This window comes from Siniperca chuatsi, linkage group LG11 (assembly GCF_020085105.1).
Source record: "Siniperca chuatsi isolate FFG_IHB_CAS linkage group LG11, ASM2008510v1, whole genome shotgun sequence".
Taxonomy (NCBI): domain Eukaryota; kingdom Metazoa; phylum Chordata; class Actinopteri; order Centrarchiformes; family Sinipercidae; genus Siniperca; species Siniperca chuatsi.
In genome coordinates, this window is record NC_058052.1 from 5,729,736 (window position 1) to 5,744,480 (window position 14,745).

General features: G+C 40.8%; 1 protein-coding gene across 3 annotated transcripts in view; it reads left to right on the forward strand.

Annotated features, from left to right (window-relative positions):
- Nucleotides 1–14,035, forward strand: part of xpo1b (exportin 1 (CRM1 homolog, yeast) b) — a 29,188-nt gene extending 15,153 nt beyond the window's left edge. For 2 of the 3 annotated variants that reach the window (XM_044215432.1, XM_044215433.1), the window contains exons 8-25: nt 577–625; nt 738–857; nt 952–1,080; nt 1,175–1,333; nt 1,513–1,710; nt 2,380–2,518; nt 3,502–3,683; nt 3,901–4,057; nt 4,212–4,375; nt 4,546–4,680; nt 4,811–5,003; nt 7,386–7,492; nt 7,797–7,991; nt 9,306–9,474; nt 9,835–9,969; nt 10,086–10,245; nt 10,373–10,469; nt 12,524–14,035. In XM_044215432.1, coding sequence (XP_044071367.1) covers nt 577–625; nt 738–857; nt 952–1,080; nt 1,175–1,333; nt 1,513–1,710; nt 2,380–2,518; nt 3,502–3,683; nt 3,901–4,057; nt 4,212–4,375; nt 4,546–4,680; nt 4,811–5,003; nt 7,386–7,492; nt 7,797–7,991; nt 9,306–9,474; nt 9,835–9,969; nt 10,086–10,245; nt 10,373–10,469; nt 12,524–12,670 — 2,635 coding nt within the window. In that variant the 3' untranslated portion in view covers nt 12,671–14,035. The remainder of the gene's footprint in view (nt 1–576; nt 626–737; nt 858–951; nt 1,081–1,174; nt 1,334–1,512; nt 1,711–2,379; nt 2,519–3,501; nt 3,684–3,900; nt 4,058–4,211; nt 4,376–4,545; nt 4,681–4,810; nt 5,004–7,385; nt 7,493–7,796; nt 7,992–9,305; nt 9,475–9,834; nt 9,970–10,085; nt 10,246–10,372; nt 10,470–12,523) is intronic. The other variant, XM_044215431.1, reaches the window with a different exon arrangement.
- Nucleotides 14,036–14,745: the final 710 nt, after the last annotated feature.

Sequence of the window (14,745 nt, forward strand, 5' to 3'; positions counted from 1 at the left end):
GACTAATGGTTTACACACTGTTGTTAGCATATTGTGCGTCACATAAGCTTTATAGGTGCAACTGTAAATTTCAAACCTGGATTCATCAGTCAAGAAGACATTTTTCCCTGCTTTGATACAAAAGTTTAGGATTTTTTCCACAGTGTTTTATTGCGGAGGCGGCCACCTTGACTGAAATAATGACCAACTCCACTAACATTAGAAAACATTAATACACTTAAGGGGGAAAAAACTGACCTTCAGGGTGAAAAATCAAAGACACAATTTCACTCAGAAAATTTCATAATTAATCACTGATTGTTTAAAAGATCAACTATTAAAATTTATAACAAGAAATACCTCAGGCTCTGTCAGATTTAGCTCAGCAGACGACAGTGATCGATCAATCGCATTGTAGCTAGACATGTGTTTTACAGAAAGCATTAAGATGAAGTTAATTTAAAACTTTACATTTAAATGTCAGTATGATCTCTTGAAAGAGAGATCGTCTCTGCCTTTCTCAAATGCAGGAAGATCTCTAAAATGTGTGTTTAGATGCATACAGTATGTTCCATAGTGTTTCTTCTTTTCTTTCAGCATGTGCAATGAATTCTCGCAGATATTCCAGCTTTGCCAGTTTGTTATGGTATGCAAATCCTCATCTCTTACTTTTTAGCATTGTTGTACAATCTTTTATTGTCAGTTGAACACCAGTACTTGTCCTTCAACTGTTTTTCGTCTCATTGGTTGCACCTTAGGAAAATTCCCAGAATGCCCCCCTGGTACACGCCACTCTGGAGACCCTCCTACGTTTTCTCAACTGGATTCCTCTGGGATACATCTTTGAAACCAAGTTGATCAGCACATTGGTGTATAAGGTGTGTACACAGATGCACACAATGTCACATAACACGTTGACACACAAACAAATTGTTAACAATTAGTTTTAACATCTCTTTCAACTGTTTTCAGTTCTTGAATGTGCCCATGTTTCGCAATGTGACACTGAAGTGCCTCACTGAGATTGCTGGTGTGAGCGTCAGCCAGTATGAGGAGCAGTTCGTCACACTCTTCACCCTGACCATGTGTCAACTCAAACAGGTGCGTTAAATTGTCAGATGAGACAATGCTCAGATTCCCTTTTCTTGTTGTAAAGATACAAATTAAGATTTCAATCTGATCCGTAACTGTGTAGATGCTGCCTCTGAACACCAACATTCGGCTGGCCTACTCCAACGGGAAAGATGACGAGCAGAACTTCATCCAAAACCTCAGTCTGTTCCTCTGTACTTTCCTTAAAGAGCACGGGCAGCTCATTGAGAAGCGGCTCAACCTCAGAGAAACATTAATGGAGGTAAGAGAGAATACTGTCAGTTGCTGGGACACATCTAGTGGTGTAACGGCTTGTCTAAACCAGTAGCACAGGAGGGGGGGTTTAATATTGGAGAATAAAAACATAAGTCTCTCTAACAAACGGTGTCTCATGTAGATAACTGCATCCATGGTCTAACTGTTTCCATGGTCCTCTTTCAGGCCCTCCACTACATGCTGCTGGTGTCAGAAGTGGAAGAGACTGAGATCTTCAAAATTTGTCTGGAGTATTGGAACCACTTGGCTGCTGAGCTGTACAGAGAAAGTCCCTTCTCTACGTCCACGTCCCCCCTGCTCTCTGGCAACCAGCACTTTGACGTGCCACCACGCAGACAGCTCTATCTGCCTGTACTCTCCAAGGTACCACACACAGCCAATTACATTTAACTTGCTTTACTTAAGAATTAACGCACCAACAGCCTTGAATGGCATTGTCCCTTTTTTTCACTTGATGACATTTGCATACACATTGATGTAATATGATGAATTAATGCATTGTTAGGATGTCAACAATATGGCCATAAGCTGAGAAAATCAACATCAAATATTTAGAATTTGCACTGTTGAAGTTTAATTTACAAATGCAACTGTTTCTTTTAAGAAACATTTCTTTCTTACGAGTTAGAGATGGCACAGCAGTTTAGTGTTTAGGGGTGCAGAACTGTTTCAATTTATGGAACCTGCAGAGTCTTAGTTCACAGTCATACTAGAATCAGTTGGCACTGGTCAAGCAACAGGTGGCTGTTAAACTGCTGCCAAAAGAGTTGCTAGTTACAATGTTACTGAAAATCAGCAGATAGTAAAGCAAAATAACAGATTTTCTTCTCTTTGGTGATAATATTTTACATTCCATAATATAGTGTGTGGTGTGTATATAGCCATGAGACATACAATACCTCCATTGTATACATTGTTTAAGGTTGCACACTGTGATATGTGTGGGTATATGTGGGTGCGCAAGTGTGAGAGCAGTGAAGCTGCTCTTCAAGGTGTGTGTACGTGCTGACAGGTGTTTAACTCTTGTGACAGGTGCGTCTGCTGATGGTAAGTCGGATGGCCAAGCCGGAGGAGGTATTGGTGGTGGAGAATGACCAGGGAGAGGTGGTCAGAGAGTTCATGAAGGACACCGATTCCATCAACCTCTACAAGAACATGAGGGAAACCCTTGGTATGACTTAGTAATAAAGCCATCTAAAGTCCACATCCACTTCCGTTTTCCTTAGTTTACTTTTTCTTGGCCACTTGTCTTAAATTCAGTGTTTAATTGATCATAACCACAAAGAGTGATATGATGTCTGTATAGCTTCTAATGTATGCACCCATCCAACTATTTCATTGATAATGCAGCTTCCTGCATTCTTACTGATCAGATGCATCCTCACAATAAATTGGTTTATTTTACTCAGTACTACTATAATATTTAAATATTGTAGGACAATCAGGCTGCACGGTGGCTCAGTGGTTAGCACTGCCGGCTGGCTGAGGCCTTTCTGTGTGGAGTTTGCATGTTCTCCCCGTGTCTGCGTGGGTTTCCTCCAGGTGCTCCGATTTTCACCCACAGTCCAAAGACATGCAGGTTAGATTGACTGGAAACTCATAGACCAGCAATTAATTCCGGGTGTATCTGCTGGGATAGACTCCTGTGACCCTGAACAAGACAAGCCATTAAGAAAATTGATGCATGTAGGGAAAGCTTTAATGTTTATACTCTTTAGCATTGGCTGCTTGTAACATTGGCTATCTAAAATCAAATGATTATGATGATATAATGATTATACAGACTCCTGGGTCATAAAATTATAGCTGTGAAGCACCAACTGCTGGGGTTTGGCAGATATATTGATCAGTGTCACTTACCAAACTGGCAAAACATTTCACTGTCTCTGTTCATACACTTTTTTCATGTTCACAACTGCACAGATATGTGCTTTTGGCTTTAAGTTTACTATACATTGTACACTTACTGATGATAATTGGACAAAAGATCCGCACACTGTACTAATAGCTCCCAGCAATTGAGCAATGTTTCGATCTAATCGAAATCATTTAGTTTGCTTTTTGATCCAGCACCTGTTAAAGTTTTTGAGATGCGCATACCCTGCACCCTGTTACACTTACTGATAATACAAATCTACTTTGTGCTTTGTGCAGTGTACCTGACTCACTTGGACTATGCGGATACAGAACGCATAATGACAGAGAAGCTTCACAACCAGGTGAACGGTACCGAATGGTCCTGGAAGAACCTCAACACGTTGTGCTGGGCCATTGGATCCATCAGTGGGGCTATGCATGAGGAGGATGAGAAGAGGTTCCTGGTCACTGTCATCAAGGTATAAAAAAAATCACTGAACATGTGGTCTGCTCTTTTTCATTATTGGAAAAGAGAAGCTTTAAAAGTGTACTTGCAGTTTATCCCTCTCTGGTCAGGTCATGCGATTTTTGATACTACTTTGACGTTAAAGGATTTAACAAGCCATTGTATAGAACACTAAACACTGACTCCAGGTTATGTGTCTGTAATTGTGAAAACCCTTCTGTTTGTCTCAGGATCTGCTGGGTCTGTGTGAGCAGAAGAGAGGAAAGGACAACAAGGCCATCATTGCCTCCAACATCATGTATATTGTTGGCCAGTATCCACGCTTTCTCAGAGCCCACTGGAAGTTCCTCAAAACTGTGGTCAACAAGCTCTTTGAGTTCATGCATGGTGAGAGATGAGTGTTTGTTTTGTTGTTGTTTTTTTTTTAAACTTGAATGCATTCATTATGTTTTGGGAAATTAATTGGTTTGAAAATGTTGAATTTATAAATATCATATTTTGATGTAACTTAATATCACTCTCCATGTCCCTTCTTCATCAGAAACCCATGATGGTGTTCAGGACATGGCCTGTGACACCTTCATCAAGATTGCCCAGAAGTGCCGGCGCCATTTTATCCAGGTGCAGGTGGGAGAGGTGATGCCCTTCATCGACGAGATCCTCAACAACATCAACACCATCATCTGTGACCTTCAGCCTCAGCAGGTCAGCAAATAGATGCTGATGGGCATTATAATCATCTCTAGAGATTTATCACATTTGTGCATTGTGCAGAGAGAGACACAGTTATCACCAGAATTTTGCTTGAAAATAATTTCTCTTATTTGCTTTTGCCCAGTCAAGTTTGCATACTAAGTTTTCCTGTTTGTGTCCAGGTACACACGTTCTATGAGGCAGTAGGTTATATGATTGGGGCCCAGACAGATCAGGCTGTTCAAGAGCACCTGATAGAAAAATACATGCTGCTGCCCAATCAAGTGTGGGACAGCATCATCCAGCAGGCCACCAAGGTAAGAGACCAATATACTAACACATACAGAAAAAAGTTACCTAATATACCAGTCTATATTTCTGACAGACAAACAAGAACAGTGTGTTAATCTATAGTCTGCTCCATCCCTCCTCCTGCTGCTCCCTCAGAATGTGGACATCTTGAAGGACCCAGAGACTGTGAAACAGCTGGGCAGCATCCTGAAGACCAACGTCAGAGCCTGTAAGGCTGTGGGACACCCCTTTGTCATCCAGCTGGGACGGATTTACCTTGACATGCTCAACGTCTACAAGTGCCTCAGCGAGAACATCTCTGCTGCCATTCAGACAAATGGTAAGGGAGGTGTGTGTTTGTGATCATACAGCTGACTGATAACATGTCTGTAGATTCACCTCATTGTTGTTCACACCATGATGTAAAATGAGAGTCGTTATGGTTACATGAGCGTTGTTACACACAATTTTAGTTGACGATTAATTGTTATACAAATAATTGCGATTAACGATTTAATTGTATTTTTCTATTCATTTTATGCCACTATTGTAGTATAAGCCTAATAATAGCTTAGTAATACACATACACCTCATGAAGAAGAAAAGCTATTTATTGGTATTGAACATTAGTTTTATTTATTATCCTATTTCCTGTAGGTTATTTCTTATTGCACCATTTTAAATCTACTCAATTCTCCACCTTATTTTATTGTTTACTCACAAACTACTTTAATCTGCTCACTTTTCTTTTCCCTTCAATTTTCTTTTTTCTAAACACGCACACACCTACACCTCTGTCTCTTACTGCAAACACACCGGCTTGCCTCACCCCGCCTCTTTCTTTTTCTCTCTCCCTGTATGTGCCTCCTCTGCTGACTTTCTTCGTCAGCACTATGTTTTATAAAGTCGCCCAAAAGACACAACTCGCATTTTGGATTTTTTTCACCCGCAATTCCGTTTTCACAACAGCAGGTGAGCCGCATGCGGAGGAGGCTTGTTGTTAGTGCACCATCAGGTGCGGCATAAGTAGATCTACATTACACCGGACACTCTGTGTGTTTCTCTTCAGAGCATGTGCGATTGTCAGTAGAGCAAGGGGAGATTGTCCACTGGATAATTGATCGTGGATGGCGTTGTTCTCTGGGATGGATAAAAATGCTAAAGTGGGTCGCCAAATATACCTTGGCTGCTGTTAATATACCTGGTACTTGTTGCGCAGCGGCATTTTAGTATTTTGTCATTCAGTACGGGCATTTTATTTGTAGCAAGACTGTCTCTTTTTTCTTGTGTGCGCCTGTTTTGGTGACTTTGAGTCTTTCTTTGCTTAAATGGGAGGAGAGGTGCCGTATGAGGTCTGTCAGTAATGATCATGTATCAAGGATTTTTGCACTTGCATTGGCCACTGATTCTGAGCAGGGAAGAAATGGCGATCCGTGAAGGAGGAATAAATCCTGTTCAAAAGCTTAACCAAACCTTTTTGAGGATAATGTGATGGTCAGCTTAGCTGTGAGCCATCTTTTTTTTTTCCTTACCTGTAGGGATGGGTGATATGGATAAAATTATGAATTAAGATATATGTAATGTCAGTTGTGATGGTGTTTTCAGTTGTAGAAATTCAATCGAGAAACCATTCATTGATAAAGTAACAAGATGGAAATGTCTGTTTTGGGATGATCCAGTGAATTAAATACCTGATGGCAAATCAAGAAAATTCATTGATACAGAAATTCTGTAAATCTAATGTTGTCATAAAGTAGGGATGCCCAGATCGCGTTCTTTGCCACTGATACTGGTTGCCGATCGTCTTTGAGCCATATCGGCCGGTACGCAGCCGATACCGATCGTTTTTTGTTTTGTTATAGCCGCTGGTATAGCAGTATTAAAAATAAAGTACTGGAATACCTTGAAAATAGCCTCTTTTTTAACAAAGTGCTTAAAAAGTCAATTCAAATGAACCACATAACGCTTGAAGTTTTCCATGGCAGGAAATTGATCTTTATAGTGATTGGCTTTTGATTTCTCTGTTTTATACCAACTGCTGATTTCTCACTCCTCCTAACCGGCCTCCAGTTAAAAACAAGGCTTAACAACCTAGTCTGTTGCAGGCCACGTTTTGGCCTTTGTCGTGGCTCAGAAACTGACATCCATAGAAACATTTGGTCTAAACTTGAACCGGAACATCTGCAGATTAATTTCATACCCGATATCTTATGATCCACTAAAATTAGACACGATACGAGATTAATAAATCTCAGTTTTCGTTAGCTTCGCCACCATCTTGACTGGAAAGGAGCCTCTTGCTCAGTGATTTGCAACATTGCCTACAGTGGCCTAAACGTTGTAATGGCTTAGTTCAACCAAAGATACAGTGATAAAGGAAGAGCAATTCCGTGGTACCTATCATCTCGCTGCTTGACCAAAAGTGTTCTGGGGAGCAATTTAGCATTTACTAAACTATAACGCACAGCAAACGAGAGGAGACCCTGACACACAAACATGCTGCTGGTGATCCTTTCCTGCTCAATCAGTCAGCATTTATCTGATGCACAGGTCTGCAGTTGTCCATGACTTGTAGTCGAGTTTTGTATGAGCTACACACTCAAAGACCCTTTCTCTGTGCCCTGTGCAAAACCTTCACTCATCCTCACAAGAAAACAATATATTACTAGACAAAGTGGGGAAATTTTTGTCATGCAGTACCTTCAATATGTGTCTCCTCTTTGTGTTGCAGGTGAGATGGTGACGAAACAGCCCTTGATCCGGAGTATGAGAACAGTGAAACGAGAGACACTGAAACTGATCTCAGGCTGGGTCAGCCGATCAAACGACCCACAGATGGTGAGAAGTCACTCTGAAATCTGGGGGAGGAAACCTAATATTTCTGAAGTTGTCTTGCAAAACAATAGACCTATTTTGGGATGATGAACATTCTAATAACTTTTTTATTAAAGTACGTTGATTGCATTTCTTGTTTGTGAATTTAATGTGGTCTTGAGAAAACAGCAGTGATACTGTATTTTTACTCTTGTGTCTCTTACTTAAATTTCTTTCCAGCACCTGTCTTTAAAGGTGGAAGCTCCTGTTTTTTCTCCCTCGGTTATTGGCGTGTTGATCCTTGCTGATACCTCCTGTTGTTTTCCAGGTAGGGGAGAACTTTGTTCCACCGCTGCTGGACGCAGTCCTCATTGACTACCAGCGCAATGTCCCCGCTGCCCGTGAACCCGAGGTCCTCAGCACCATGGCAACCATCGTCAACAAGCTGGGGGGACACATCACCAGCGAGATACCTCAGATCTTTGATGCCGTCTTCGAGTGCACCCTAAACATGATCAACAAGGTAACATGATCACAATGATCAACTGGACACAGTTTGTAATCTGACAGTTCCGATTCTTCACTGCTTCAGTGAAAATCTAAGCTTCCAGTACAGTAGGTGACTAAGCACCTTAGTCATCAAGAAAACATTTGAATTAGCAGGTTTCATTTGCACATAGATAAGCAATCTACTGTATATCATGTGGCCTTCACTGCAGTCTGTTAATCACAGTGCTATATTGGACTAATTATGTTTGTGCACTTTGACATGATGGGCCATTGTTAGAAAACCAACATCTTATATCTCTTTTACATATAGTTCATACATACCTATATTGAAGTCTTAAAGTAAATGTCAGTTTCTCCTTATAGTTTATTTCATTGGCAGTTGCAGTCCAGTCATTCTTGGTTGGAAGGTTTGCCTGCAGCTGTTTCCAGTCATGGCTTTCAAGTTCCAGAAAACCTGATCAGAGGATCTGTGATATTTGTGTGGAACTTGTATGAACTGCCTATGAAAAACTATAGCATAAAAAATAGGTTGCTGGCGAAAAAATGGCATTCAAGTTTCTCAACTGCTTGTTGGTGTCATTTCTAAAACCACGAGGTAAGACAGCCTTTAGATAAAGTTTCCTGTGCTCTATTTTTCATGTTTGAAGGAAAAAAAGACAAACATAACCGATTCAGGGCTGGATTATTCCACTATGGGGTTACCTTGAGGGCAAAAATGTGCTTTGGACCCCGGGGCAGTTGCCTGCTTTGCCCATTTGGTAATCCAGCCTTGAACCTAATGCGTGCATCTACAATATGTATCAGATTATGCTTAGTACAGTCAGACTTGTCTGAATGAAGTGAAGAGCCATATCTAACTCAGACTGGGGGGGGGGGGAATTTCATTTAAATAAATGAATGCATCTTAGCTACAAAGAGCACTGTGCTTTACGGTCTTATTTTTGACTGATGTTCAATTCTAGCATGTTTTGTAGGACCAAATTAACAGGCAGGGATATTTTTTATTATTTTTAAAGTCATTGCTTTGAGCGCATGGTAATAACTGAAGGCAACTCCGATGAGAGTGTCAACATTTGTATCCTCTCCAATCTTCTCTCATATGGACTGTGGTGGCTGCACAGTAAGAACAACGTTCAGAGACTTCAGTAAGAAAATCAACCTGAAACAATAAAAGTCCCCCCCATCCCCAGTGGAAATGACACCCCTCCCTAAGTGCCCATGCTGGCTTATAAACATTAGGTAAACCAGAGCCGACTGGACAAACTCTCGAATGATATAGTAGGAGTAAACATATTTAAACAACCTGTCTATTCTGTTTTTCTGCTAGAACTTTGAGGAGTTCCCAGAGCACAGGACCCACTTCTTCTACTTATTACAAGCTGTAAACTCTCACTGCTTTCCTGCATTCCTCGCCATCCCCCCTGCCCAGTTCAAACTGGTGCTGGACTCCATCATCTGGGCCTTCAAACACACTATGAGGAACGTGGCTGATACTGGTAAGGCTGCTGATGCACACACACACACACACACCCATTTTACTCCATTTATTAATGTTTATACTGAGCAACAACGCCTAGAGCATGAATACTAAATGATGTAAAACAATCTGGGTGCTGTGTTTTATCTTGTCATGAGGACAGAGTGTCACAGGTGGGGATGGTCTTCAAACAGCAAAAACATTAACACTGCAGGTGCACTGTGATACTTCACCTCAGCAATGTTCAGAAGCTCTCGCTCATATTTACTTGTCAGATCATGCTGTAATACACATAACATACACATAATGTACAGGCTGACCTTTTGAACTTAGCAATGTGTATGAAGCTTAAGTTGTGCTTCTGTTTCTGCTCATCCAGGTCTGCAGATTCTGTACACGTTGCTGCAGAATGTGGCCCAGGAGGAAGCAGCCGCTCAGAGTTTCTATCAGACGTATTTCTGTGATATCCTACAACACATCTTCTCTGTGGTCACTGACACATCACATACTGCTGGTGAGTTTACACACGTGAGCTGTGGGGACACCAGGGGGAAAGAAAGATGATGTGATTAAACACATATAATTAAAGTTTCTGTAGTAAAAGGGTGTGTGTTGGTGTGTGTCCTGCAGGCCTGACGATGCATGCGTCCATCCTGGCCTACATGTTCAACCTGGTGGAGGAGGGGAAGATCACTACAGTGCTAAACCCTGCCAGCCCCACCAACAACCAGGTGTTCATTCAGGAATACGTGGCTAACCTGCTCAAGACGGCCTTCCCTCACCTACAAGAGTGAGTATGAACACACAAACAAACACACACACACACACACACACACACACAAAAAAAATCTCTGCTGTAGTAAAATACACATTAGTTTATCATCACTGTGATTGTGTGTGTCTTTTGTTTGTGTTAGTGCTCAGGTGAAGGTGTTTGTGACCGGGCTGTTCAGCTTAAACCAGGACATTCCTGCCTTCAAGGAGCACCTTAGAGACTTCCTTGTCCAGATAAAGGTGAGGTTACTGTTGGTGTCAGGATTTTTTGTTGTTGATTTTCAGCCATTGTTTGGCATAAATACAAGTAGCTCCTCTTTGGGGTGAATTAAGACAAAAATCAATGGTTATACAAAGTGTTAATTTAATGTGATGTATTTGAATTGTCTATCCATGTGTATTTGTTTGCTTATAAAGCTGTGAACTAAACTGAACAAAGCCCTGCATAGCTTTGCTTTGCTGTTTGTTGTGTGTGCTGCGCGGGCTTTGTCTCTTCACACAGAGGTTATCAGGGACTACATAGTTAGCTGCTTAGCTGTTGTTTCCAGAAATAACATTTTCCTGCATGGCCAGGTTGTGCCAAGTATATGGGAGGTTTGTGCCTGCTGTGCCAGCTTATTGTTATTGTACAACTGTGTATGATAGTGACAAAGTGATGTGTAAAAGCTGGAGTGTGGAACTTTTTTCTCTCCCTTCTGGCAATGAGTAATTATACAAACACTGTCGACGCGTGCTTCTGATGTATGCCTACAGTGAGCTCGCCCCACGCTCGTTACAAAAATACAGAGAAATTTCCAAGAGCAGTAACGTGACATCTGTGTCTGCTCTCAGTCCCTTCTCTCAGCACTCTCCAACAAGGAAAAGCTAAAGCTACACCAATGGCTATCCGTGTTTGTCCTCGCCATCAATCGCTTTCTTTTTTGACAGTAATCTTTCCTGTGAACACAGAGTTTCTTTTTTCAGAAACTTTTCATGGATGCTTCTTAGGTTTTCTTAGGAAGAGAGAGTTGCGTCATCTCTTGGCTCATGGCGTTATTGGCATGACTGCATACAATACAACATTGCAAAAGCATATTAACACAAACTATACAATCATAATAAACAATTCTCAATAATAGTGCTGACTGATAAATTGTATTTTAATCTTCAGCGCAATATGAACATGCGCAATAAACACGATGAATAAGAAAAACTTTTAATTTAGGGATGGGTACCGAAACCCAGCATTAAACGGGCCCCAGGGCTAAAGACCGTAGTATTTATCACGCTGCAGCCTCGGCCCTGCTCACACACACACACAGCAGCTAGCAGTGCTCGTTACTCAAAGTGTAATAAAACCTTAGCGAGTAAAAAAGCCAATACGCCTGTTCAACAAGCATAAACATGTAGAAAGCGATATTTTAATCTGCTCTGTCCGCACTCTCTCGTATGTTTTACACAAGCACCGTGCGCTAGCTCGGCTAATAGCGGATTGTTACAAACAAGCTAAAACTAAGTATGTATACAGTCTAACTGTTTAGCTTAGTTTGTCACGTATCTTAAAATTTGGCAAATTCTTGTAAACTTACTGCTGGCTGAGGCAAACCAGCCCCTCCTCCCTCTACCAGCGGTAACTTACCTGCAGTGAAATCACAGCAGCAGCAGAGGGAGGAGGACAGAGGACAGGAGGAAGGACTGACACTGACTAATGTCTGAGTTCTTCATTCTTTCTAAACTGCACTCAGTTTAGATGTACATGTTTTGGTGTATATGACTTATTTTATTAACATATCAACAATTTTGCTAATTAGTTAATTCCTAGTCATTTATTGAGCAGAAATGCTAAACATATACTGTTTTACTGTTTGCTTCAAATCATTGCAAATTAAATAGATTTGTGTTTTGGAATTGAAATATGGAAATTGCAATATGGCCAAGTGCTAGATCCAAATCGCTGGAGCTGCAATGTTTTGATAAAGGTAAAATGTGTCACAACATAAATACTACAGATGCCCCGGCCTACAAATCATATTCTCCCGGCGTAAGGGAACCCCAGCAAAAATCACATCATCATCATTTTTATATTTTTTTCAGCGAAAATTAAATGGAAAAATTACCATTCCCACTAAAATCGTGACTCATGTTTTTTTTGTTTGTTTTGTTTTGGGGTTTTTTTGCACATCGTTCAGCCCTTATCCTGCTGCAGGATAAGTGGATATAGGTAATGGATGGATGGAGATGTAGTCCGGATTTTTAAGACAGAGTAAACCCTGCAGCTGACCGCAGTGTTTCCTTGTTCTCTTCTGCTGTTCCAGGAGTTTGCAGGCGAGGACACCTCAGACCTGTTCCTGGAGGAGAGGGAGGCGTCACTTCGTCAGGCCCAGGAGGAGAAACACAAGATCCAGATGTCAGTCCCGGGCATCCTCAACCCTCACGAGATCCCTGAGGAGATGTGTGACTGAGCACCAGCTCAACCAAACTGTACAGTACTCCAAACAAAAAAAAACAAACAAATAAACCCTAACCACAGCAACCACAACAAAACCCAAGAGAGGCACTTGAGTGTGGCGGGAGGCCGCTCACCCTCTGCAGAGCGGGCCGTCCCATTGGATGTTTGTTGACCAAAACAATGCCAACAAAATGTAAATGATTACCGCGTCACCCTGTGGCCCTTTTTACATAATCTGCGTTTTCTATGGAGACTTTTTGTGTAATATCTTTCCAGAACTGTTCATCTAAGCTTATGTTTTGTTGGTCTCTGGCGCATCCCAAGACCTGCATGATGAAGTTGTAATGATTAGGACACCTTAACCATCTTGTTTATGTTCTGTTCCCTCCACCCCCATGTTCTTTTTCCCAGTTCTTCCCTTTCCCCATATATATATATATATATATATATATATATATATATATATATATATATATATATATATATATATATATATATACACACACACAGTCTGAGCAGGGTTTTTATGAAAAACGGCATATCTTTCAAGTCGGCATAGAGGCGTCTAGACCTGTGGTGTGACAGACAGCAAGTGTTCTTTAGGGGCGCACACACCACTTGTTTGATGCCCCATGACATTGTGGGAGAATGTGAATCTAACGGATAATGAATGAAGGTCGAAAGATGCTGCTTCACTTATCAGCATCTGTTGCTCATGAATTATGCTTCACCTAAAAAAAACAAACAAAAAAAAAACATGTTGCCAGCAGGAGGTTTTTTTAGGGAAAGCAAAACCGAATATGTGCATATCATCCCAATTGTATAGCATCTTTAATACCATGGGAACATTTTTTTTTCCTTTTATTCTATTGTTTCTTTTTGTTGTGGGTGTGTGCGCGTGTGTGCTGTCGCCTAGTCGACATCAGCGTTTTGTTTTCCTCTAAGAGGATTGTTGCTCACTTGTGAGCCTTCATTAATGGGATGTTTTAAGGAAGTGGCGGAGGTATTTATGGGTTCTTAGTTGGTTGCATCTTTATAACAACTCCTGTTTAACTCAGATGGCTTTGAAGATTTTGAATTGTACTAATTTAGATTGTTTACCATGCAGTAGTGCTTCAAGACACTACCTTTAGAGCAAAATGAAAAATAAAACTGGGTTTACATTTAATTGAGTATTTTTCATTTGTACCTGTTTGAGTTCTGTCCAAATAAAGGCTTTTTGTCCAGAGAGCAAATTAATTGCCAACGAGTTTAATTAGGAAAAGAATGTATAAATCCAAATAAGTACCCAATCTCTTATGGCAAATTTCCCTTCTCAAGGTGTTTCATTTGTTGTGAACTTTTTGAACTGATTAAAGTTGAGAATTTTATAACCCTGCCTTTGCTCAGATTTCCTCATTTCACAACAGAGAGCCCTTTTTACAGGAATTGATGGGTTTGGGCTTTTTTGTTTAGATTACTTTTTGGGCTTTTTGGTTTTATTTGACAGGAACAGCTAAAGAGAGACAGGCAATGTGGGAGAGCGAGAGAGGGGATGACATCAAAGGGCTGTGGGTTGGATTTGAATCCGGGCCGCTGCGGTAAGGACTCAGCCTTGTACATGGGGAGCGCGCTCTACCTGGTGAGGTACCGGGGCACCCGAGGAATTGATGGTTTTTATACCAACAAAAAATGTTAAAAGTCCCCCACCAAAATAAATCATTTATTGAAAAAAAAAAAAAAAGAAAAGGTTTTGCTTATTGTTACTTTGCTGTGATGTTAATGATCAAACTTTTTTTGTGTGGAAAATGCATATCAGCCGGCTATATAATTTTACATCAGTAAAATTATTAGTACATTTCAGTGGAGGTTTTAAATGTAGTATATGCATGGAATATTAGTTCTTACCATACTGTCATTAAAAATCAGAAAACGTTACCAATCTTCTGTACAGCCCTATACTGTTTAAAATTCTTCTTAGTGTATGCGTACTTAAAACAATAGCTCTGATCTGCTGGTCAGTAATTGCTAAATGTAGCAGTGCCTCATCCCAAGCATAAAATATAACTTAATCAAACCATGTAAACTAACCACGGTCAGTTTCTCTGA